Source organism: Martes martes (assembly GCF_963455335.1).
Source record: "Martes martes genome assembly, chromosome: 5".
Taxonomy (NCBI): domain Eukaryota; kingdom Metazoa; phylum Chordata; class Mammalia; order Carnivora; family Mustelidae; genus Martes; species Martes martes.
In genome coordinates this window covers 78,253,197-78,281,022 of record NC_137892.1, presented here as the reverse complement: position 1 = coordinate 78,281,022, position 27,826 = coordinate 78,253,197, and the positions used below count along the sequence as shown (strand labels likewise).

Sequence of the window (27,826 nt, the reverse complement as noted above, 5' to 3'; positions counted from 1 at the left end):
CCCAATAACTCAACATACTTCCAATGAAGCCATTAACTTTCTCCCTTATCCACCCTCCAGTATAAAAGTTTAAGAGATGTTTATGAGTGGCAGGTTAGTGGTCTCAAAGTTTTAGAAAACAGATTTACCTCCAAAGCAGGTGTAGATAATAGCACGTGTGTCGACTGGACAACATCTGCAGCATGAATATTATTGTGGTAGGCCACGTCAGCGTGGTAATGGTCTTCCAGAGTCATAAGGTATGTAATTAAAGTGTCTACTGGAATTTTAAATGTTTTTAATAAATCCCGTTCCTGTAGGAAAGGAAATCCTCTTAACATCTTGTTTTCACATAAAAACATTTTCCATAGATGTGTTAACAGAAAAATCACACTGGTGTCACCTATGGATAACCCAGAAATAGAAATAGCACCCCTTGTAGTGTCTAGCGAGGGAAATGGAGACGTTTTGAGAATATCCAGGGGCTCTGGGGACACAGCAAGGGTAGGGTTGTCCCTCTGGGGGCCCCACGTTGCTTTCCTCAAGAGGTATGGTGTCAGGAATGAGCTGCCAACTGTCAAAGTGTCTGTGTCTGATAATCATGAAGGCAACTTTAACCCAGTATCACTGATTTAGCTAATGGATCACACCAACCGAAACTCAACATTTTCTCTAGGGTTGGAACATGCCATGCCAGTCCCAGGGTGTCTGCAGTCTCAAGTCCTCATTTATATCCTACTCCTGAGCTGGGGCAAAAGCTCAACAAGAAGGGGAAACTGATATGGAAAAGAGAGCAATACAAGAAACAGCAATTCAAGAAATTATATGCTAAGGTTAGTCAACAAGGGGCTTATTCATTTTTTAGTTCGTACTCCACTCTATGCAAATCAGGATCATCTAGATGATTTTAAACTCTTGCTTTAATGAATTGCTTCAATTTTCCCACATGACTTCTTGGAATGGAAAAAATAACAAAACTGTTTTAGTTATGTTTGACCCACACTCCATACTTTGTTACTATTTGTCCCTTGGTAAAGGGGCAAATAAGAAAAAAAAAATCAAATAAACAAAAAAGGGTGAATAGTAAAGAAGAGAAGACACAAGCACATTTCATAGACTAGACATTATATCACCCAATAAAGGAAAGGTGTTAGAACTTAACCACATTACCTGAAAAATAGTATGCATGATAACAGTCAAAGGCCGGTTACCAGACAGCTCTGCTATTCTGAAAACATGAAGACCCCATTTGTTCACATCTTCTAGTTCCTGGGGTTACAGAAAGATTGAGAAAATTAGGAAGCAGAAGAAGAATATAAATCAATAAACAAATTCATTTAAATGTTACTGAATTTAACGTTTTAATAAGACGAGTGTTAATAAAAACTCTTAATAAAAAGAGTGTTAGGTTTAAGAAAAAATAAAAGATTCATTTTAAATGTAATGGATACACCTGGTAAGTACAGGCAAACTTTTAGGTAACCCACTTAAATGTACTGAAAACTGAGTAGTATGGCTTAACCTTACGCCTTTGACAATACAATGTAGTTAGATACTTTGACTATCAATTTCAAAGCATTTTTTCAATATATGAAATCTATTTACAAAACGTTTACTATTCTCCTGAAACCCAAAAGATATAAAATATTTCTAACTCTTTAAGGTCAAACAATCAAAAATGGAGATGTAAAAAAGCAACAAACACATACTCCAAACCACCTAAATCCACATATTAATAACCCTCAAGTAATTTGTAAAGAGCTTTATAAAGTACTTTGCCACTTTCAAAGAAAAAGGACCCTACAAATTAATGAACTAGTCTACCTATTTAAAAGAGAAAGAATTAAAACTCATTAAAAGTCATCCCAACATATTATGACCACAATCCTTAAAATCATCTTACCTTGGCAAGGACATCCTCTTGTTCAGTTTTAACCCCAAATCTCGGGATGCTTGAATTCGTCAAACTGGAGCTGTGCATCAACTTCTTGACCCCACTGATCTGAGACATTGGCCTTTTCTTTTTCTCCTTTTCCTTCTGAGTTGGAGAAGGAATTTCCACCTCATGTTGCTTATCTGAAGAAATTTAGAAAAGGTTCTACATTTATTGTGAAGTCTAACTGAGTTGTTACTTTTTAATCATAATGTACATAACTGGACAGGTTTTCATTAATCATGACATGTTCCAGAAAATGTTTCCAAGAAACACTTCTTTTAGAGAAGTTGAGTATTTATAATCTGATGTGGACTTACTGTGATACCCTCCAACACAACACTGAGCAAATAAATCCCACTGCAAAATAATTAACATCAAATGTATTCAGTGGTTGCTAATTGGATGGAATGCTGTGTGTGTGTATGTGTGTGTGTGTGTGTGTGTGTGTGTGTGTGTGTGTGTATTTTTTTTTTTTTTAAAGCAAGACTTATAGAAGACTTGGAAAAAGCAAAACATACCGGTTATTTCCACTGTTCATCAACTCTGCCCCTGTTTGAAATTCACTTAGTGACTTGGAAACTGCTCTTTCCAACTAAGAATTCTAGTTTTAATACCTATTTTGAAGAGGAAGGAATTTCATACACACTATAAAAGCAGCACTGGGTGAACCTAATGGCTTATTGAAATGGGTCATAATGTAAGAAACAAACAGTATATTTGAATGACTTATATTTCTGCTATTTTATATTTTCTATACTAAAGTGAGATAATGCTTATGATGTAACAAGTGGAACACAGGAAATTTCCAGTATCATCTGATAAGGAACTGTCAGATTTAATTGTTGTTTTCCAATAAAAGACATTAGATGCCTCAATATTTTCGTTAACTATTTCAAGGCAGTGAGCTCCTCTAACTCATCCTTGCATGTAGCATGTGTTCAATAAATGTCTCTTTAGTGAAAGTGCTAATTAGATATTACAGCAATTTTGTTTTGAAAGTAAATTCAAATCAAGGATGTGTTCACATTGATGAGTTTCACTAAATGAATTTTCTCTTTGTGGATGGGGGGTGGGGTGGTGTCTCAGTCCACCACACTGTCAACTATTATTATCAGCAAGCTTTTCTTTAGTGGTTGTATTAAATCTGCCTCATCAGTCTACCAGGCTTGGTGTTCATTAGACTATAACTCATTATGGCAGGGACCATTTCTAATTTATCATTACCAAATGCCCAGCAGTGTCTGGAATTTAACAAGAATTTGTTGAGTGCATGTGTAGATCTCTCTGTAAAACACATTTTATGGTTTAGTGCTTTGGAAAAACTGGGAACCTACAACTTTAATCCAGAGAATCACCAAAGTCCTGAATAAAATTAAAAGATAAAAAATGTACTTTGTCACCTTAGATTCCAAACCTTAGAGGCTTAGACACCCAAATTATTAATAGGATAAATGAGAACAAATGAACTGAATTCCTAACACTCGTTTGGTTTCCAAAATGATTTGGTGTCCCAATCCACCTCCAAAACCAAACAACTCAAAAGAAAACTTTAAAATTGTATTTAAATTATTATTCTCACCTAAGAATGTGTTTGATATATACTCTGACACTTGATTTCCAGACCGACTCATTTCAGAGAGATGGGTGAGCTCCCGATTAAGCATCCTTTTAAACTGAAAAACAGAAAAATAAAATGAAGCAACCTTAGAGGAATGTGTAATTGAGGTAACATGAGCATACTATAAGATACAGAAAACATGCCCAAGAATTTCTAAATTGTCCTGACAGTTTAGATCAGTGAAATCCAACAGAACTTTCTATGTTGTAAAGTTCTAGAATTTGAGCTGTTTGTTACTGTAGCCATTAGTCATATGTGGCTATCAAGCACTTGAAATGTGGCTAGGTGAAAATGAAGAGCTGAATTTTGAATTTTATTTCATTTAAATTTAAATAGCCACATGCAGCACAGATTTAGATACTCAAGGACATTAATTAAGGGGGGGGGAAGGAATAAAAAAATCCGGTGCATCATTAGTATTTAGAGAAGGAAAAAAACTAATTTATTGGTACACATATGTGCTGCCACACAACAGAAGATGATTTATCAATTAATTTGTCATTTGCAGAAATTAATGTGTATACTGGTTAGAGGTTAAAATGTTGTCTTTCACCCCAAAGCAAAAGTGAATAGATTTATTTGAGTATTCTTTCAGAACTTTAGAGAAGTAAAATATTTGGATACTATATACTTTTTCCTTTTAAAGTATTTCCAAGTAGAAGGAAAAAGATCTTTTGTTTCTCAACATCCATGGGATTTACCAATCCATTTCTCTAAAGTCACATAAATACAAAACTGGTCAATTTTCAATACTCAACTTCATTACTTCACAATTTATTTTATTGATGCCATAGTGCCTACTTTATCCTAAGAAACACTGGAATTAACTTATAACCATTGCATAGCATTACCCAAATCCAAGATTTTCCAAGACTTTATGCTTTTCCATCTATCAGCTGTTTGTTATTATGTTTTCTTTTGATTCCCAAAATAGCCCAGATGGTCCTTCAATTTAAGTAAGCCTTAATATTTCTCTTAACATACAGAAACAATAATTTTTTCTATTACATAGATTACTATTAGGTATTTGATCAAAAAAGTCAAACATATTTTACTCTAATGTTCAGTAGCCTTTAGAATTTTATATTTCACCATAAATTCTCATTTAAGTCTTGGGAAAAGAGAGTAGTAAATTCACCATTTAATAATGTTTGAAGTATAATTCTAACTCAGTATTTGGTTTATTAGAATTTATGAAAAATTCTTGCTTCTCAGGATAATTTATGCCAAGGTATCCTAACTCAAAACAATTTGGCAAATCACTTCCAAAGTCAGTCTTATTGACCATTTAGATTAGGTACAGCAATTTATCAGAAAAGTACTGAGGGAGATCAATAAAAACATTCCAACAGACTGCAGGATGTAAGAAATGTGTATTAGCCTTCTCCTTAGCCAAAACTGAAGAACTGGCCATAACCAATATTAATTTTTCTGGTTGTTAATTTATAGGTCTCGGGAGCTTACTCTCGAACTCAGAAACATAAAGTTCATTTTTTGGTTCATGTATTTTTTTCAATAACATTTTTCTGATTATAAAGTACATGCAAGATAGAGAAAATCTAGAAAGCTACATAGAAAAAAATTAGAAATCATTTATATTGCCATTGCTCAGAGATAACCATAGATAATTACCTGTATTTCCATCTATGTCTTTTTTCCCAACATTTATTTGCATATATTTTACATTGGCATTATGCAGTGTACAAAACATAGGCTGCTGCCTGTTTTCACTCAGCATTATACATTATTATCTGCTGGGAAAAATCTGGGTCTCCTAAGAATATTCATGAAGACATTTATAATAGCGTTCAAAACATTTTCTGTCCATTTTTCATAAAGTTATATTGAGTTAAGTTATAAGCTAGTAACCAATTAAATGAGCTAACAGAAACTATCTTGTTTTTTGCCTGGCACATGGCAGGTGCTTAACACTGAGTTCCTTCCATCTCCCAGTTCCCTGGGCCTTTTATAGTGAAAGCTGATTTTTATCATTGCAGGACAAACAGATGGAAGATCTGACTAGTTATGCCCACAAAAAAAACACACATATAAACATTTAGCTCCCCTACCCATTCTAGGAAGTAATTTAGGATATTATTCACATAGGAGATGATAACTAAGCTTCAAAATTATAATAAAAATACAATTAGCAAGGCCTGAAGGTACGTAAATCCTTTCTCAACAAATGAAATTTACTCTAGGAAAAATCTACTCTTTAGGTAAACAAAATCAAAAGAGACTCTCCTAAACATTTAAAACATATAATGAGTGAAATATCTTTTTGACCTGAAATTGTTTGTGATATGACTTAAAAGTTGCCAGTAAGACCTGCCTGGTCGTGACAAAGTATGTTTCGGGAAGGAGGGAAGACCTGCTAGGCAGGTCTCTCAGCCACTCCTAGGCCCTCTTTAGTCTATTCAGCCACTGCTGTCTACCTGCCCTCCATGCATTTCTCTCCGTGTAACTAAAAAATGATGTAAGCCTGAGTGTAGGGGAGGATGCAGTTGGAAAAGTTAGATAGGGACCCAGTTTTTCCATAAAACTACCTTCTAACTTGGAAGCAACCTAGTATGAGGACTATGTTGCCATATGCCCAGCAGAAAAAATTACATGGTACCTGCAGATACATAATACAAATTACTGGATTCTCTGGAATAATATAAATAATGAATTGTAATTTTCCTGGCAGTTTGTTTATATAATCCCTCATAATAGCCAGTCAATACAGATAACCAAGGAAAAAATGCCAGTGCAAGGAAATCTATTCTACAGACTGGTAAACTATAGGTTGCACATGCACTGGTTATATCTGCACATATACATCTATTCCCAGACTACCTTTATGCTGTTGTTCAAAACCCAGAAGTGTGGGGTGGAGAAACCCTTCAGTGCACACCTATATCCCTGCCAAGGTTTGTCAGGTGCTCTAAGGAAGGCAATATTTCCTTTTAACGTGATTAAAAAAGACTATTTTTAGCAGTCCTCTTTCACCCCAAGGGAAAGGGTGTGGTAGATTTCTTAAAGACAATTTTCAGAGTCAATTCACTTATAACATAGAGAATTTTCTAAAAGGAGTTAAAATTGCTTCCCTTTTTTTTTTTTTTGCTGTTGATTTAAAACTTTCAGGGAAGCTAAATTAATAACTTACAGTATGATTTTGGAGTGTAGAGCTGGCTGTACTAAAGAATAAGACATGAAACAATTCAACAATCATTTAAAAATGTAAGTGGAATTTCTCTCATTTAAGATAACTATATACCATTTATTAGGGTGACTGCACAAAAATATCATGAAAGGAAAATGATTAGAAAAGGTAATAAAATGTTTTTCCTAGAACATTGCTACAGTCCTCAATTTAGAGATTTAGGAGAGATACAATACAGAACTGATTTTCAAAAAAAAAACCCAAAAACCAAAAAACTGGTTGCAAGTTGCAGAACAATTTAACTGAGCATTAAGATATTTTAAAAAGTGACCTCTAAATATTTTCTGTTGATGAGTTATTCTGATCCTTTTAGTCTAAACAGTATGGAATAATAAATAGAATTACTGTTCCAAAAATGAAAAAAAGAGGAAAATTTAAGTGAATGCTTTTTCAAATCCTTTGTTCTCATTATGCATGAGAATGTCTGCATACAGCATGTAAAGCATAAACAAAAAATGAAAATACAGTTGAAGTCAATTCTATATTTTGCTTTTTAAACTCCCATTTTCCAATTTATGTTCTACACTTGAAACTGTTGAGGAAGAAAAATTAAATAATAAAATAAAATTAGAGTATTCTTAAATAATAATCCCTGTATGCCAATGTCGTGGGTACATTTTATAGTCTCCTAGTACATAATTAAGAAGGTGGTAAAGGTCAAACATTAAGAAAATGCTTATCCTGCCCCACCGCTGGCCCTGGCCAATATTCTGCTAAAAATCATTTGAATATGCTGCGCTGTGATATATTACAAGTTTGGTAGATATCAGCATTAAAAGCTAAAACAAATACTGCATTGGCTGTATAAAAATAAATCTGTCAAAATGCATAAGACTAAATATATTTATATTTGCCCTTCTTACGTGTTTTTAGCAGCATACTATTAAAACATAAATTTTCATCAAAAATACAAGCTCTATAACTATTTAGATTCTTGGAAGTGTTGTTCATAATCATAATACAAATATGAAGCCCTTCAAAGCATATACAAAATGAGCTGTCTGAAAGCTAAGAGATGAGTTCTAGGGAGATTATGGATTTTCCTTTATTACTTTCTATACTTTTCGGTTCTAAAAAAATTTTTAAGCCAAAAATGGCTAATAAAATTCAAATAATAGGAAGTCTGCATATTTCAAAACAATTTAAAAAATCTGGGCCATCCACTGACTTAAAAGGAAGTGGGGAATCATGACTCCTTGGACAACTAAAACTGAAATAAGTTTTTTTAGAATGTGAGAAAATTTCACAGCAAAGGGAAGATGTTCCTCTGAAAAGAAACAAAGAAAATGAAAAATATTTCAGTCTAAGAGTCCTTAAAAATGGAAAAGAATTCTTAAAAATTATGTATTTTGATTGGCTCAAATGTTCAAGCAGAGATTTCAAGTTCTGAAGTGATGCTTCATTTAGGGCTGAAAAAGGTTTCTCTACTTCCTGCTTCTATTACAGAGATCAGATCGCCAGGCTAGCATTACCATGAGACATGCAAGAGACTTGTCAAGCAGAGCAGAATCTTAGTAAACTCAGTGTATTATTTCATTTCCTGAGATTAACAAAAATAGCAGTATCAGATGAACTTATATATTTCTTCCAGTTTTACAAATAGATAATCAAGTTTTCATTTTAATAATATATCACTTAAATAGTTAAGTAATGTCACTTCTTAAGGTCATCTAGAGCTTTATATCCAAAGATGAAAAAAAAAAATACTCATCAGCTTAAAGTGGTATAGATTTTTAGAAAGAGCCATGAATTAATTTTCATGAACTTTAAGTGCTACAAATGAACTGGAACCCAATTACTTACATCAGTGTGTAAGTAATTAGACCCAATAATTTATTTCTAATGATTTTGTTTGATTACCTTGATATTTAAAAGCACAACTCAAATCTATACCCTATGACAAAAAGAATCAGTGCACATTAAAAAGCTATTTTAACATGCAAACTGTAACTAATAAAAGTCATACATTTTCTGTTATCTTGACCACTAAAAACACATATTTCTTCTGTAGTTCACATCTAAGGAAAAAAATAACACTGCTTAAAAAGCTAAACTCCATTATAATTTATTAAAACTATGTTATATAATCAGAGCAATCAGGAGCTAAATAAATCTTACCTTTATGTAGCCCCAAGACACTGACAGTAAATAGTTTGCTTCAGGCATTTTTGATTGATTATATAAAGAAACAGTAAGTTCTAAAATATGTATATCTTCACAACCTTGATACTTTTAACAATATCCGTAAGCCAGAGGGTGGGTTTTTAAAGATTTTTGGTAATTAAGTATACACAAGAAAGCCTTGCATTAGATCCCATCCAGTCGTCTTTCCATTGAACACATGCCATTTGTAAAACTCCAGAATGGAACAGAATCCTACAACTATTCTGAATAAAGGAAATTCATGTGGTAAAGAAATATCTAACGATCTAAGGGTCTGCATCTTTTTCTCCCTGAGCTCCAGGGCTTAATGAATAATGTATGTCAAGATGCTTAGCTGCAAGAAAGACTAGTTCTGTCAAAAGCTACCAAATAAGGAACTGCAGGGAAGCCAGAAAGAGTGACAAGAAACCCCTCCCATAAAAGCCCAACTATGCACCAATCACACTCCGTCACTGGGTCTATCAGGGCGGCGGCGGCGGGGGGGGGGGGGTGGTGGACTCAGAGCAGGCTGTGTTGTGATTGGTTGGCAGGAGCGAACCTCTGGGGAGGAGGTTTTCCTCCTCACCTCTGGTAAACGCCATTTAATAATGGTATCCCTACAGCTGAGGCTGCCGAATAAAAAGATGAATGGGGTTTCCCGCCCGCAGATGATGAATAATGACTATAAAACTCTTCAAAATTCATAGTTCATTCTAAAATAAGGATTGCCTATCTTTTTGGAATCCTTCCTATGAGTTTTAATATTCTCTGACTTCTCTTCCTTAAAAATAAAATCTGCTTTGAAAAAGGCCATTAGGCATTTTAACTGCCTCCCTCTCGGAAACCCAAAACAAGTGGCTTCCCTGGTGACACAGATATAACCGAAGTCTTTCCTCCGCCCAACAAAAAAGCATAGTGTGATTATAAAATACAATCAATGTCCAGAATTGACAATTGGGAAGGATACATTTCCTCACCTGTGTGGCTTGGCTGTTCTCAGGTCCTTTTGTTTCTATTGTTACATGTGGCTGAGTTCCACAACCTTAGAAATCTAAGGGTGGGACGATTTATAATAATTCTGATTGCAGGGGGTGGGGGGGTGGACTGAAAGCTAAAGCACTGTATATGGTTGAAGAATGCAAAATTCCCAGTACAGATTTTAAAATCTGTATTTTGACCCAAAGAGAATATTGTGCACAAAGTTAAGAATGGTATTAACAGCAGCTCTTAAAGGAATATAGCATTGAACTCCAGTAATCAGGGCTTTCGCAAGGAAAGTTAAGAAATCTAAGTTATTTATTTATTTTAAAAAATATTTATTTGAGAGAGATTACAAGTAGGCAGAGAGGCAGGCAGAGAGAGAGGGGGAAGCAGGCTTCCTGCTAAGCAGTGAGCCTGATGCGGGGCTCGATCCCAGGACCCTGGGATCATGACCTGAGCCAAAGGTAGAGGCTGAACCCACTGAGCCACCTAGGCGCCCTGAAATCTAAAATTTTTAAAGAAAAACAATCTTTTCTATCTGGTTTGGTGCAGTATTATTCTTTCACTTGTATATTTAAGACTTGTGGGTAAAAAAACAAGGGAAGTCTGGCTTTTACTCTATTTTAGCATAAAATTTCATCCTGTCTCCTTCCTCCTCATCTCCATCTCAAAGCACTTAACTGCTTTGAGCTTCTGTGACTTGCTAATATTGTTACTTTTCAGTTCTCCTGCATTTGCTTTGTCTGTTTTAGATAGGGCACACATCAGAAACATCCATGTAATACTCTTTCTCTTTGAATCTGTAATGGTCTTTTGCTTGCAGTCTTCAGGGTCAGTTCACACCTATTGTGTTAATTTCCTAAATTCCTCCTAATTCCTTACAAAAGAAAAAAAATTAAACCCCCAAAAGGCCACTAATAATGACCAGAAGAATACAAATAGGTCCTCCTCTTTCCTAGTCTTTTATTCTCCTTAAGTGCTCACAAGTGTTCGACAGTGTACTCTCTTCATTCTCCTTCAGTTCCAGGATCCTCAACTGCTCTGGCTTTCTCCCCACTTCTCTGACCATACCTTCTTTGCCTTCTGTTCATTCTCTAACTTGGGTATCCACAAGACTCTGTCCTAGGCCACACTTTTCTGTGACTACTTCTAACATGAACTGCAGCGCCATATTTCCAAATGACTAAGATTCCTCCCCCTGTTGAATGCCCTGCCACTCATCACAGACTTTTCCAAAATTGATGGATCCATTTTTCTATTTAAAGTAGTTCATACTTAACAACTCCTATTTCAGTCATGGGCTCATGTATCTCCCAGTATCACAGACTGAAATCTATGACTCTCTGTTACCATTCAATAGGAATTTCATGTGAGTCAGCCACCATAAGATGTTTACTCTAATTCATCTAACTGGATCCTTGAATAACCCTAACATGTTCCCCATCTACATCACCTTCCCTCCTTCACCAACTTTATTATCATGTTTTATCTTTTATAAACTGCTTTTTCATTTACTCTTCTTTCCCACCCTAACTCTCATCACCTAAATCCAAAGGCTGAACGCCTGAGAGAAATGGAAAACGTCTTCAATATCATCTCCTCTAATCCCCTCACTTCTACATAAAGTGAGAACAGGAAAGAGAAAAAGTTTTTCCCAAGTTCACCCAGGTACCAAGTACAAAGACTTTGAATTCAAATCCTTTAGTGCATATTCTTTAACAAATAATCTCACCTTTTTTTTTTAAGATTTTATTTATTTATTTGATAGAGATCACAAGTAGGCAGAGAGGCAGGCAGAGAGAGAGGGGGAAGCAGGCTCCCTGCTAAGCAGAGAGCCCGACACGGGGCTCGATCCCAGGACCCTGAGATCATGACCTAAGCCGAAGGCAGAGGCTCTAACCCACTGAGCCACCAAGGCGCCCCTAATTTCACCTTTTAGTGTTCGGTTTCTGTGTCTGTAAAATTGGGTTATTAGGGTACCTAGTCTCCAAAGATGCCTCCTAATAAGTCACTTGACCCTACATTGAATCTAAGCTGACTTGTATAACCAACAAGTAGTGCTGTCACAAGAAATGGAGGCTGTCAGAAGAAGTCTTGAAGCTTTCACCTTGGTTGACTTGAATAGACCATTAGGATCCCAGAGCCACCCTGTTAGCAAGTCTGAGTATTCTAATACTGCCATGCTATGAGAAAGCCCAGGCTAACATTATGGAGAGGCTGCAGAGAGAGTGCAGGGGGCGGTGGATGAGAGAGACAAGGAAAGCAAACATGTGCCCAGACAATCTCTACCTATGCCAGCCATCCTAGCCTGGGGCCAGAACTGACAGTGAAGAGACCATCTTAGTCATCCTGAGAGTGGAGCCTTTAGATGACTCCAGGCTCAGCTGCCATCTGACTAAAACCACATGAGGGGCTTGAAGTGAGAATGTCTAAGCAAGCCCAGTTAGCCCATAAAACAATTTATAAAAAAAAGAAAATTGGTATTTTAAGCCACTAAGTTTTAAGTGATTTATTTTAGAGCAATAAATAATTAGAATAGTTATTATGAGGATTAAATGATATATGGAAAGCACTTAAAACAACATCTGGTAGGGATGCCTGGGTGGCTCAGTTGGTTAAGCCGCTGCCTTCGGCTCAGGTCATGATCTCAGGGTCCTGGGATCGAGTCCCGCATCGGGCTCCTTGCTCAGCAGGGAGCCTGCTTCTCTCGCTGCCTCTGCCTGCCTCTGCCTGCTTGTGAGTTCTCTCTCTCTGGCAAATAAATAAAATCTTAAAAACAAAACAAAACAAAACAAAAAACCAACATCTGGTACATAGTGACAAACAGGTATTAGGTGATGATGATGATGATGATGATGATGAAAACAGTTATATGAATTATGATAACCACCCCATTATGGTGACTAGATTTTTTTTAAATTTTTTATTTTTTTAAACTTATAATGTATTATTAGCCCCAGGGGTACAGGTCTGTGAATCACCAGGTTTACACACTTCACAGCACGGTGACTAGATTTTTAACTCTCAGGCTTATTGTGAGAGAGTGTGTGTGTGTGTGTGTGTGTGTGTAATTTATCATGTCTTTTTTCATCATGTTTTATTTTAACTGGATCATATCATTATGCATCTCAGACCCAAACACAATACTTGCTTCTTAGCTCATCTTCTTTGGCTTTTCTCCTTCTAATCCCATACTTATCTCTGCCGCCAGACCAATTTTTGTCAAACCTAGCCTCAGCCTGCCACTCCAAAGCTATTACCTAACAACCCGGCATCACCTGCCTCGTCACATCCATATTTCTCTGAGAGCTCCAGAACGACAACCTCCAACCCTAATCCCCAACTCCAAACCCATCTCCAGCTGCTCTTTATATTCATGCTCCATTACTGAAAGTCTAGTATTCTACCCAGCTCTATGATTCAGCAGATAGTCCTATTTTTACTTTCACTGAGTTCACTGCCTAGAATACCCTCTTTCTTCTACTCCTTCTCCTTCAGGCTGGTTTTTCAGAAAAAGTCAGATTCAAATCATTCAAAATACATCTCAACACCAAATTATCTCAGCCCCTCTCCAAACTTTATTTTGCACTCACTCTTTTATTTAATAAATACTTACTAAGCTCCTACTGTGTGCCAGCCACTGTCCTGGATAACGAGGACACAGCAATGAACAAAGTGAAGGTTTTTCACCTGGAGTTTACATTCGACAACTGAGTCAACAAATACATACTATGTCATGTGGTGCTAAATTCAATGGGAAAAAGAAAGGATAAGAAGGCTATGGCATGTTAGTGATAGGGGTTCCTATAGTATAAAATGATCAAGGAGAGCCTCTTTGATGAGATGATATATGCTCAGAGACCTGAAGAAAGAGAGGGAGCAAGGCACGTGAACATCTAGAGCAGTGGAGAAAGGGGAGTCAAGTAAAGGGAACACCAACATCAAAAGCCCTGAGATGGGAGCATTCTTGGTGTGCTTCCAAAGAGCAGAGTGTGCAATACAATGTCATTTAAATCCAAATTATCCTTTCCACCCATCAATCTATTTATTTCTTTCACTAACTTCAAACTAAGTTACTTCTTTCTTTTTATAACAAATATTTTTATCCTGATAAAAAAAATTCCTACTTTTCCAACATACGCACTTCACTAAATACATCCATATATACTAAGTAACCCTAGACACTTAAAAAAAATCCATATAGTGGCTTATCAGTAACATAAAGGAAAAATAGAAGTAATTATATTACATACTGCAAAATATAAATGCTTGTACATAAGTATACTAGGAAAAAAAAAGGTAGTCAAAAGTTGAGATCTTACTATCACTTACTATGTGACCTTGACAAAGTTATCTAAACTTTCTGAGCTTACTTTATCTTCAGTTTACTCATCTAGAAAATGAGAATAATAATTAGCATCTACCTTATAATTAGTTGTAAGAATTAGCTGGTACATAGACATAAAGTACTTAGAAGGGTAAGTGTTTTGCAAGTGTTTGCTCTGCTTCCTATGGAGAATTGCCATGAATATGACAGCAACATGGAAATGAATACAGGAATACTGTATTAGAAAGACAATCTTTTCCCAAAATGGTGAATGATTCTTGAAAGGTTTCAGATGTAACAAAGAACAATTCTCCTTCAGTATACACCGTGGTTACATTACTGAAAAAATTAGTGTGGATTAAAATCATGTAAAAATATTTTGTTTTTATATATAAAAAAGTAGTTGTGTTCTAGGCTCAGCTAATTCTAAGTGAATATTTCACCTGCTTGAATGGTTTATTGGGACACAGAACAATTCCTCCTCGGTGAAGGACTATCCCATGTACTCCAGGACACCTAGACTCCCTGGCTTCTGCCCATGAAATGCCAGCAGGACTCCCCAGTCAGTGCATCCTGAAATTTCCTAAATGTTCGTCAGTGTTAAGAATCACCGTTCCAGTTACTTCAACTGCCTTGAACTTCGCCTCCTCAACCAGGGTAGAGGATCCTTTGGGTAAGAAAGATATCTTATTCTTTCTTTATCTTCTCCAAAATAATTAATGGACCACAGGCACAAAAGATTCAACTGTAAACCCCTAATCTGCTGTAGTAGAGGAGATAATAGTAATGATAATAGTAGTAGCAATAATTATAATAACGTTAAATAAAAAGCACTAAAGATGGTTTTCCCTATTTCTAGGTAAGAAGTCGTCTTTTTTTTTTTTTTTTAAGATTTTATTTATTTATTTATTTATTTGAAAGAGAGAGAGAGTGAGGATGAGCAGGGGAGGGGCAGAGGGAGAAGCAGACTCTCTGCTGACCAGGGAGCCCATAGTGGGGGCTCAATCCTAGGACCCTGGGATTATGACCTGGGCAGAAGGCAGACACTTAACTGACTGAGCCATCCAGGTGTCCCTGAAATCTTTCTTTTCTTAAATTCTGAGGTAGATCAAAATTCATTTCATTTGTCTCATTATCAGAGCCTAACTAGATGCTCCTTCCCTTTGCCACGTAGTAGAGATGGCAGAAAGAATCTGGCCAACCCAGAGAAGAAATAAGGATGGGGCCAGAGAAATGTAATTCTTAGAATCAGACTAAGCTTCTGACAGTTTTAATGGGGAAACCGGAATCTGTTAAAGCATCTGTTAAGACCTACTATGGACCAAGAGCTTTATATATCTTAACGCTAACCTTTGCAACATATTGGTAAGATAGCTATTATCCTCACTTTAAGGTGAAAACACAGATGGAAACTCTTAAAAATTCACTAACCTGCCCAGTATATGACAGAACTCACAGGCCAGGTCTCTCTTTTAGTCTTTGCTCTTTATAGCATATGAGTTGGTCATCATATAATTAGGTGTTCACAAACTCCTTGATAAATGGTATGAGTTTAGGAGTGGACTCATTTATCCTTAATTCTTTTTTTAAAAAGTTTATTTATTTATTTACTTATTTTAGTAATCTCTGTACCCAATGTGGGGCTCAGACTCATGACCCTGAGATCAAGAAATGCGTGCTCTTCTAACTAAGCCAACCAGGCTTCCCAATTTAGCCTTAGTCTTTGTGCTGATTTACAATGTCCTGAATTAAAGAACCACTGATCCTATTATTGTTGTCAGATCTCTGGACAGCATGGATCCTACTAACTAGTGAAGTCAGGAAGCTTGTGCCCAAAGACAGGCAGCTTCGCCTGATAAGGAGAGCTCTTGACATGTCGGGCAGTGAACACTTAGATGTGGGAGTGTTCCATGAACAAGACATGCATGCTCTTGCACACAGCGAGACATATTTCCTGACTGGTGGTCCGCTATGCTCAAACACCCAAATGATATATACACAAATGTATGTGTGCATGTACTGAAATTTAAAAAAAAATTATCATTTCCTTTTTCTGTCTTCTCCTAATAATACTCCTCAAAATCTCTAGATACCACTCCTCTTTCATTCTTCATTTTCTCAGTCCTTAAATGAGACACCAAGCAATCAAACTTTCTGAAGTATTTTAGGGTATTTCAGGATACTTAAAATTCTGCTTGTTGGAGTTGAGGCTTTGATATTTTAACCAGTGCTGGAATAAGTGACTTTGCAACAGATGTTAAGACACATTAAGACTCATTTTTGATTAGGGAAAAAGAAAAAACAGACAAACCAAACTATGAGGAAACTGAGTCTCAGAAGTCAAATTATTACCCAAGGTCACAAAGCCACATTGCAGAGCCAGGATTTAAACCCATACTGTCCAGCTACAGAATACTCTAAATTGCCAAAAAATATTTCAGGCATTCATCTATAGTTACCCTAGGGCCTATAAATAATGTCTACTAACATAATAAATTCTAAGCTGTATATGAGATTACATTTTGAAATACTGAAGAAATATTATTTAAAATAAGTGTATTGAGGAGTCTTAGATTTCTACAACCTAAGGGTTCTTCCTGGCAATAGCACTGTTTTCAGTAGGACTAATACCTTTGGGAAAATATTTTATTTTATAATCAATCCATATTTATTTTACATATTTCTACTTAGGATCAAAATTCTGGGAATTGTTATTAATCAAGAAGCTAATCTGTATAAAGTGGGCTGTCACACATCCAATACACTTGTGCTTAACATATGCAAATCTCTTTACTAAATGCTACCTGAAGAATTCTGAGGCAAGAGGAAACATCAAATATTAAATCCAATAACTACAACACACCAATGTTTCAAGAATCACTCAGTGTTCTTTTGCTCTCTCTACAAAAATCGTTATAGAGGCAGGCAATAATCCAGAATTAATCTATAACCTATGTTTTAAGTAACCGAATTTTAAACCTATTTTTATATTGTAAAAGTTATACTTTCTTTGATTAATGTTACTGTTACAAAAACAACCTTAAACTCAAGTAAATCCACTAAATCTGTTTGTGTTTACTGCCCTCTAGTGATGATGAATCCAAACACAATTTAAGGAACTCTGGTCTGGAGTCGTCGCATTTCAGAAAACAAGAACATATCTTACAAATATTATAGAAGCTTGAGATTAACAGGAACTACAGCTTGATTTTCAAAAGCAGACAGATCATTCTTCAATTAACCTAGTTTGAGAGGGTCGCCTGGGTGGCTCAGTGAGTAAGCATCTGTCTTCCACTCAGGTCATGATTTCAGGGTCCTGGGATGGAGCCCCACATCGAGCCCCACATTGGGCTCTCTGCTCGGCAGGAAGCCTGCTTCCCCCTCTCTCTGCCTGGCTTTCTGCCTACTTGTGGTCTCTCTCTGACAAATAAATTGAAAAAACAAAAACCAAAACCAAAAAACCTAGTAAGAGAATTTTCACCAAGTAAGTTTTATTTAAATTAAGAAACACCTCTAATATTTACTAAATAAGTAAGGTCTAATATAAGAAACTTTATTTTTGTTGAGAGGTACTCTGAGGCTGAAATAACATCAAACTGGTCTGATGATAACTGTACTTAAATTTTGCTTCTACATGGTCTCTTTAGCATGGTATTCTGTAATTGCTGATACAGTTTAATCATATGCACTTGATAGAAAATTTTCTATGTTCACAACTAAGTAAATCTAGCTGAAACCACTACTACCACCACCAGCCACCAACATTATCACATCCACCAAGGATTTCTGTTTCAATGAAGAATAATTAAGGCAATGAATAGATGCACAAACCTCACATAAATGAAGCCCACACACACACACACACACACACACACACACACAAAATAACCTTGTATAAATATAGACTTTCTACTTACAGCAAAAGTTAGGACTCCCAATTCACTTAAACTGTTTTACGTTAATACCAATGGTCTGTGCTCATCATGGCCATGGTAATCACCATAAAATATTTACCAATATTGCCTCTGTATTTCCTGGTGTGTTTTGTGAAACTAATTTAAACAGAGAATACCTGTCTCCTAAAGCAATAATAAAAAAAGCAGATAGGCAGATTTCTGGAAATACTATTTAACCCCTTATGTATATCACTTTTATTGTGGATCCTAAAATAATTTTAAGTTATAAAACTTCAGCTATATATTCCTTTCAACAAATAGCACTTAAACACATTGATGTCCATTCGCAAAAAAATGAACTTCCACCTTAATGTTGTACCATATCAGTATACATCTATTCAAAATGGATCCTATAACTATTGTAAAACCTGAAATTACACAACTTCTAGTAGAAAAAAAAAAACAGGAGAAAATATTTGTGATCATGAGTTAGGCAAAGATTTCTTAGAACACAAAAAAGCATGACACATAAAAGACAAAAAAATGATAAACTAGACTTCATCAAAGCTCCTCTTTGAAAGAAACTGATAAGAAAATAGAACAATCAGCCACAGATTTATAGAATATGTGTGTAAAATACATGTCTGATAAAGATTTAAATCAGGAACTATAAAAATTTTTACAACTTAAAAAGATCAATAAGCACATGTAAAGATGTGTAATGTCATTAGTTATTAAGAAAAAAAATTAAGACCAAAATGTAATGCTACTACATGCTAGATATGAGCAATACAAAATGTGGCCCAGGATGCAGAGCAAATGGAACCCTCATACACTGTTTGTAGGACTGCAAAATGGGATAGCAACTTTGGAAAATAGTTTGGTACCTTCTCATAAAGTTAACAATTATATTCACTACATGTTCCAGCAATCCTATTTACCCAAGACAAATGAAAACATATGTTCATAGAAAGGTCTATATGCAAATGTTTACAGCAATTCTATTTATAACAGCTGAAGCCTGCAAATAGCCTGCAATCAAGTTGTGAATGAACACAAATTGTGGTATATCCATAAAATAAAACACTAGAAAGCAATAAAAATAAATTACTAATACATGCATAGTGTTATTAGTGGATGAATCTCAAAAGCATTATGCAAAGTGAAAGAAGCCATTAACAAAAGGCTTTTTATAACTGTATGATTTTATTCATATGATATTTTTGGAAAAGGCAAAACTACAGGGAAATAAGATCACTGATTGCCAGTGATTGGTAGTAGGGGAAGGAGGATGAGTATAAAAGGAGCATGAAAATTCTTTTTGAGTGATGAAACTATTCTATAGATTATGGTGGTAGTTATCCAATTGTATACATTTGCCAAAATGCACTCCGCTAGATCTAAAAAGTGGACTTCTTAAGTGGACTTAGGCATATGTAAATTTTACCTCAAAACTTGACTTTAAAAAATGTTAGGTTGGGGTGCCTGCATGGCTCAATTGGTTAAGCATCTTCAAAGGAAACATCTTCCTTTGATTCATATCATGATCCCAGAGTCCTGGGATGGAGCCCCACATCAGGCTCCCTGCTAGGTGGGGAGTCTCCTTCTCCCTCTGCCCCTCACCCCAACTCTCACCCTGCTCCTGCACCGTCATGCACTCTGTCTCAAATACATGAATAAAATCTTTTTAAAAAATGTTGGGCAATGTTACCCAATTACTTTAATTCCAAATTTGCTTAACTTTGCATAAGGAGAAATGAAACAAAAATCTCAAGTGCCTGAGTGGCTCAGTCAGTTAAGTATCTGACTCTTGATTTCTGCTCAGGTCCTGATCTCTGGGTGGTAGGATTGAGCCCTGTGTTGGGCACTGTGCTTCTGGTCGTGGATCCTGCTTGGGATTCTCTCTCTCCCAGTTTCTCTGCCCCTCCCTCCTCACTCTCTCTCTAAAGACAAACAAACAGAAAACAACCTCAAGCATAATTATATACAGTAAAATAACATTTTTACTCTAAGAGCTCCACCATTATATCTCAAATAGGCATATGTTTGTCTATAAGGTCCAAGTTAGCTTTGAACAATGCAATATATGGTAAATTCCCACTTCTACAAAGCATTTAGGCATTATAATAATAGCTGAAGTATTCTCATAAGTATTCATATTTTACTTTTAATTCTTTGGAATGAAACATTTCCTAAAATACTTTAGATATTTTCCTGTTTTCTTAAACAAACCAAACTGACCTTAATTAACTTAATGATTTAATGGTGATCCTGGGCCACCTTTATTCACTCACTGATGAAGAGTCAACAGATACTTATTATATGCTCACTCTAGGCCAAGCACTGTGCCAGCTGCTGGAGATAGAAATAGCCAATAAAGCAGGAAGAGCTGTTTGCAGAAAACTCAATAGTCCCAGCTGCTGTATTCTTTTTGAATCCTTCCATCACTTTTCATAGTTTTATTATTTTTTTCCTGCATCCTTGGTTGGTAGCCTGTTCTCCTTATAGTTAGTATAAATCTGCCTCCCTGTACTCAATATAGTCTCTTTCCCCTATCTATTATGATGAGTTTTTGTCTAAAGCAGCATTTTCAGAATGTGTTATAAAAAACAGCAGTCTGATGTGATAATTCTCAAAGAAGACATCCAGTGTCAAATAAACTTTTGACATAGTGCTAACCATCTTGGAGACTGTGTACATTAGCATATTAAAGGTTTTGCCAAGGACCGTAAAATATAACTGTTTTATTTTGTTTAATCTAATCTTTTCAAACTTATTCTACCACCTCTTTGCTTTCTTCCCATTTATTAACAAGTAAAACCAAACAAACAAAAATACCAGGGTTTCAAGAAAATAAAAATAGAAAATAATATCAATAATTCTTGTGGAAAGCAAAAGACTTTAAAATATCTGATAATGAATTGTTTTAGAATGGTTATTCCGAGTTCTGTGGTGTGATTTACATTTAAAAGGTTGTCTTTGTGGAGAATAGTTTATAGAGGGCAGAGCAGACAGAAGAGGAGAGGAGAGCTGACCAGATTTGATGAACTGAACCCTGCAAGTGAAGAGAAGGGAAGAATCAGCCCCAAGACTTCTGGTATGATCAGCATGTGACTTGGATGGATGTTTGTGCCACTTGCTGAGAGGGAGAAGACTGGGGAAAGCACAGATTTAGAAGATGTAAGCAAAGCGACAGAAGAGTTATAGGAGTCAAGTGCAAGAAAATTTAAATACATGAAGTTTATTTTTCTGTTGAGGAAACCCCCCACCCCCACAAATCAAAAACTCTGTTGTTCTTAACCTTCTACATGTGAATCTAATGCCCTAGCAGATAATAAGTCAATCACACGTTGGGTGAAATAGGATCATCAAACACACCATAATTCTGTGATTCTATGAAATATATCCAAGTTGGAAATCTCCACTGAAGACATTTAGTCCAACCTACACAGGCAGGAGACCTACGAGTCTTCATAAATAATAATCCACTTCTGTATTTCTTCTATTGCTGTGTAAGTCTGTTCCTCTTTGAGTGAAAGTAGTTTTAAAATGCTGAGCTAATACTGAGTAATGATCATTAGCTTGCATTAAGCTAATACCATTTTTCAAAAGGTCTTTATAAACCCCTTAAAACTGATTTGATTCTGGACCCAGCAAAAGAAAACAAAATATGGCTCAGGGACCTTACAGAAGTTGCAGTAAACAGAAGAGCAATAAATATTCTCAACCTTTCATGTAAAAAAAGAAAAAAAAAAAAACTAGGTCATATAAACAGTGATCAACAGCTAAACACGAGTAATTATAGCTTGGGCTCTCACTTTCCCCTAACAGGCAGAAAAGCAAGGATGTGAATTAGGACATAAGAACGCCCACTTGGGATACTGAAGAAACACACCACACAAATGGCTTTTATACAGCTTCCAGAAGACCAGTTGTAATAATTCACAAAGTTGTCTTCCCCAAAACCCACAGTAAAAAATAAAAGCTAACATTTGTTGAGGGTCTACAATGTGCCAAGGATAGTGCTGAATACTTTTCTGGCATTATTTCTTTTATTTCTAGTAACAACCCTATGAGGACCAGTATTATTCCCATTTTACAGAGGAGCCCTAAAGTCTTAACGACCAACTCTGCACAGGCAACTCCCAGGTACTACTACCAGAAATCCAGTCCTGACAACTGAAGGCCTACAAGGCATTTTTCCTTTGATACAGATCTTACCTCAATTTCATGTCTAAAAATTTCACTGCTATCTTTCACTCCATGCTCAAATCGGCTTCTCTTTCTAATTTTCCAACTACCATCTTTTCTATTGTTTGTGCTTGGAAGTTTGTACTTTCTTCTTATTCACTGCAGTCCTGCTCCACCAAATCTGGCATATCCTGTCACCCCACACAGTCCTCCTCTCACCCATTACTCTCCTTTCACCCATCCTGTAATAGTCCCTCATCACTTACTTGCCTAATTTTCTAACAGACCCTTCTGGCTTTCACTATTTCCCCTCTATAGATCTAGACCAATTATAAGACTTATCTTTATAGAATTATTTTTTTTTTATTTTCCTTAAAATAAAATGCAAGGGTTCTTCAGGACTTAGAAGATAATGTGAAAATGGCTTAGTCTGGCACTGAAGGCACTCTTTACTGTGGCCCCAAGTTCACATTTCTCAGACCTGCCTTAGTTCCCAACATTAGATTTCCTGTTCCAGGCAGGCTCATTCTTACAAAACACCCACTACGTGCCCCCTCCCACAAACACACAATAAAACTAAATACACAATAGTGCCCCATGCTACCCTGTTTCACCTAACTCCCAGAATGCAACCCATATGAATCCTCCATGTTCAAGATCTAGCTTAAGTAACACTTTTTTTCTGAGATGTTTCCCATTCATTCTGGTCCTCAGTGATGAACGCATTCTAAACTTCTCTAGAGGACCAGAATACAATGCACTATTCTTATTTCATTAACACACAATAAGTTTCCTTGTGTGACTAGTTATATTTTCAATATATATATGCCTTTCTTTCTTATCTGTCTACCTATCTGGCTGTCTATTTGAATACAAACACACACGCAAAAATCTTGTTTTGTCTCTAAAAACCTTTGAAGCAGATATATGTCCTACAGTAACTAGGCAAAAACAAAAATCCCTTAGTGAAAGCTTAAATACTGGACTGTGATTATCTGAAACAAATGGTACAAAAAAAAAAAAAAACCAACAAAAAACTTCCTACTGATGTATTTGCCACATGAAAATGTTACCTGGTCTAGAAAATGGTTAAGGATCAAACACAAATAAAAAAAAAACAACTAAAAATTTCATTCAGAAGTGATTATGTCAATAAAGACCCAAACTTGGCTCTTATGTCTAGCAACAAAAGATTTGTATGTGCCACAAAAGAAAGGCCTTAACAAAAGAAACACAGTATTATTTTGTTCCAGGTCACTTCAACTCTTCTGTACCTTGTTACCTCATCTTAAAATGAAGGAGGCAAACAAGCTGATCTCACAAATCTCTTTCACCTCTAGGGATGTTCGGAATTAAAAAAGTAAAAAAAATAAATAAATAAAACCCACAACTTTCACTAAGCATACCAAAGTATGATTTTTCTGCAAAACAGCTGAGAGTAAGAAGACAATGGAAAGGGATCAATCACCTATTCATTGACTCACTTTCAACTCTTAGAATAACTACATGGCTGGGGAATTTGTTCTTCCTCTGCTATGGCTAGTGTCAGATCTATGACTAAGATCGCATCATGGGCTGAAACTAGGTTCAAGGTAATTTCATCCACTTCTCAGTTTCGTAGCTGGATTGTCATTTTAAATCCATGCCATGATTAAAGAGTCTATTTTTGGTGCTAATTTCTATTTTCCCCAAGAAGAGATACCTAGTTACCTCATATGATTGATATCTGACACTCTTTTAATAATCATAATCTCAGTGTTTCACAGAATCACAAAAATCATTTGGAGGGGTCCTGAAGGTTGTCCAAGGTGGGGGAGAAGTGAAGCATAGGTGCTGCCCCAATTTTTAGACCTGGTGGAATGAAGATCTACATGAGACCCTCACAACTCTTATAAAAGTTTCTTTCATGGCTACTTTCATACATATTCTTTCAAGGTAATCATAATTAAGTGGTCAGTGAGTGTGTAAATAAAAATATGCTATCACAGAGTGCTAGGTAACTGAGCTAAAACTAAAGCAAACAAACTCAGTGGGCCATCACATATGCAAGCTACGGAGGTCCCATAAATCACCATGACTGGGTATCAGGATTTCAAAGGCACACTCTGTGAGTTCTTTTGCCCGGGCTTGATGATTCAAGCTCCAGTTGCATTGGGTTACCTATATGGCAGCATATAAAGTTCACCTTTTAAGTTTATAAATAGTTCCAATCCCCATCCCTACTAAAGATAGGCCATTTTATGTTCCTATTAGGTGTGTGTACCACTCCACACACTTTAGATATGTTTTCATCTAATTCATACAAAAAAGCCTCTGAGATAGATATTTTAGTCCCAATTTACAGGGAAAATAGGTTCAGAGAGCAATCATCCGAGGTCCCAACTCTAGCGTGGGGTAATACAGAAGAGGAATTGCTAAGCTCACTGGAATTTAAGAGATTTACACAGCTGAATTTTAAAATAAAGGTTCACACTGTCACCTGCTATTCTGTTCCACTTTACTCTTTTGGTATCTAGTAACCTACAGTATACAAGACTGAACTAATCTATAGTTATTTTGACAGTCTTTCTTCACCCGGTTCCAGCTTGTACCTTGTTGTCCCACATCCTCATTTCCAGGCAGCTGGTTCCTTAGGGGATGGCCCAACATTGGATGTGACAATCCACCCATGCTGCTACTGGGCTATGACTCAAGGAGGCAACAGGTGAAGGAAAGGATGCCAGCTACTGATGCTAAAAAAGACTCTAGCCTCATGGAGTATACTTCATCTGTAAATCTGCCCTCTCCAGTCATTTGCCCCAATCCCTCTCCCCACAGCTGACTGTCCTCTCTTAAACATTCACACCCTCACCCCGACACACAGGGATTTCTTTTTTTCTTCAAGTCTGTCCCAAAGGCTCATTCCAACAAGATTTCACCCTGTGGTGGAAAGAGGTCAGGAACATGAACTCATCAGTCTGCCACTAGCCAAGGAAAGCCCAGTCTGAGATTGCTCCTTCTTCCATATCTCTCCTTCCTCTTCTCACTATCCGAAAAGTCATGTCTTTCTATCTTTCTCTCCTTCAATCTTCATTCCTCACTCTATCCATGAGTGCTTTCTGCCTTTTCTCCATTTTGCCCCCACTAAGAAAACAGACCTCCAAGGCAACCTCACAGTAACAGATCATTTTAAAAATCCCGACACCTGCTTACCCCTTCTCTGCGTTTATCCCATACCTTCTGCTGCCACATTCCCCACCATCAGTCCAGCTTCATCCCGTCCAGTTGTACCACATCCTCTCCAAATCCTTTGCCAGCTCAGGGTCTCAGATCTGCTTTTGCCAATTGGTCTTCTCATCCCACTAACCCTGTTACCCTTCCTTTGATATCTGTGCTCTGTTAACTACCTGCCTGCTGGGTTCACTCCCAACCTAAAATGCTGTCTGTCTTACCAACACACTCTTCCTGGGAGAAGGAAACTAGGTCCTGTCTGCCCATCCTGACATGACAGAGAACAAGGCAAGCAGAATAAGCTTCACTATAGGAGTCCCCTCCAGGAATCCTATTTTGCTGAAACTGTTCTTACTATTTTGGAATTTAGTACTTATTAAAAAATTATATTAGGACATATTTTGAAAATGTAGCCTCAGAAAAAACACTTGTTTTTCTATTTCCCCATCTTCCCCTCCAGATGTCACATTCGGAAGAACAATTGTCTTTATATCTACTAAGAGGCACATTGATCTTGTACAAATCTAACTGAGCCTCAGTTTTTCATCTTTAAATATGAGATGTACTATTGGGGCACCTGGGTGGCTCAGTGGGTTAAGCCTCTGCCTTCGGCTCAGGTCATGATCTCAGGGGCCTGGGATCGAGCCCCACATCGGGCTCTTTGCTCAGCGGGAAGTCTGCTCCCCCGCCCCCCGCCTGCCTCTCTGCCTACTTGTGATCTCTGTCAAATAAATAAATAAAATCTTAAAAAAAAAATGAGATGTACTGCTTTAGCATGCAATCTACTGTTTCTGCGACTAAGTTAGAGATTTAATGTATTAAGTGGAGAGAACACCAGAATTGGGCCTTTTATTAGAAATTAAGTTATATACCAGAGTTTCCTGACCACTTGTGCCAAAGACTGCTCATATATAACAAAGGGATATTAAAATGTTACATTGACAATAAAGCCAAGGGGCAAAAAGTTATTAATCTTTCCACTGAGTTTTACTTTTGAGAGAACAAACTGCTCTCAGTCTGTAATGATGTAAGCTCTCTGTTTTGTTTCTTCTACTATGTACCCTTTCATCATTCTACTGTTCATTAACATTGTAGAGGAAAAATTAAGATTTAGGCCTAAACAGTATCTTCCAGGAGAAAAACTAATCTTTTCCTGATGTATAGTAAAGAAATAAGGATATTTCTAGTAAAACATTCCAAGGATTTCTTGAAACCTAATTATCATTACCCTTATGGAGATCTCAAAGACTATGCTGAGAATATATGATTAAGAAAACAAAGAACAAAATCAAAGTTTATGCCAAAGATAATGTTAGTTTCATTCTTATCAGAGCATATTGTTGAAACAGACTTGAAATATTCAAAATTAAAAAAAAAGAACACATTTTAAAAGGGGTAGGAACAAATCAGCAAAATATCCACTGGATACCTAATTTAGGAAAACCTTTGGGCAAATCTCTCAAAAACGAAAAAAAAAGTTCAAACTTCAGGTTTCCTAAACCTAATTTCTGCATAGTCTTTTAACAGAATTACAGCTTTTTTCATTCTTTGAAGTCTTTGACCTCTTTTGTGAAATAAGATTGCCTTACAAACAGAGAAATGACACCCATAAATATTTAAAGCACCCATGATAGCATTTTATCTCTTTATTAAAAACTGGTAAAGCCCTGCCAATTTTGGAATTTATCTTCCTAAGTTCTTGTTGACAAAGCCCATCATTGTTAAAGTTGTAGTTCATTATTTTTCTGAAGCTTGAAAAAGAACCCCAGCAAACATAAAATAGAAACTTTTTTGGTCAAAAAATGTACTCCTTTTCTAAAACCTGAACTCTATGTAAGAAACATAAACAATGGAAAGTCAACTTACTGAGAAATGCTCTTTTTTTTTGTAATTCTGAATCTTAGTATAATTCATGATTCTTTAAATAGACACTTGATTATTTGATTCTTGTATATGTTTTTTAATAACTTCCCATTGCAATGAAATGTCTGCTCTTTCTCTCTAGTGGGTTTGCACCGGTTGTCAGGCGAAATTAAAGGAGAAAAACAAAAGGAAAACACTTTGATATATTCTCTCAATGTATTTCAGAAAGTATTTTTTAAGATGTATTTATTCATATTTAGGTCTAACACAAATACCAAGTAACAGAAACATGCTATACCATCAGTGGCAAGCAGCCTTAAAATCAGCTGGTTCTTTTCTGAAATGAGGAAGGCAACTATCAGCCCACATTTACTCCATGGTGGCAGCCTTGCTCATCTTTGCCTGGTTGCTATGGACACGTCCCTGTCAGGCCTGTGCCTTCTACTTTCTAGGCCTGTTCATGACAGGCCGAGGTGTC

The 27,826-nt window shown here is 36.3% G+C and overlaps 1 protein-coding gene across 4 annotated transcripts in view; it reads right to left on the bottom strand.

Annotated features, from left to right (window-relative positions):
- PDE4D (phosphodiesterase 4D) overlaps positions 1-27,826 on the bottom strand; it is a gene marked incomplete at its 5' end in the record, with an annotated part of 1,452,651 nt that overhangs the window by 13,934 nt on the left and 1,410,891 nt on the right. For all 4 annotated transcript variants that reach the window (XM_080803360.1, XM_080803363.1, XM_080803361.1 and 1 more), the window contains 4 exons: positions 129-293; positions 1,150-1,248; positions 1,883-2,055; positions 3,495-3,588. In XM_080803360.1, coding sequence (XP_080659486.1) covers positions 129-293; positions 1,150-1,248; positions 1,883-2,055; positions 3,495-3,588 — 531 coding nt within the window. The remainder of the gene's footprint in view (positions 1-128; positions 294-1,149; positions 1,249-1,882; positions 2,056-3,494; positions 3,589-27,826) is intronic.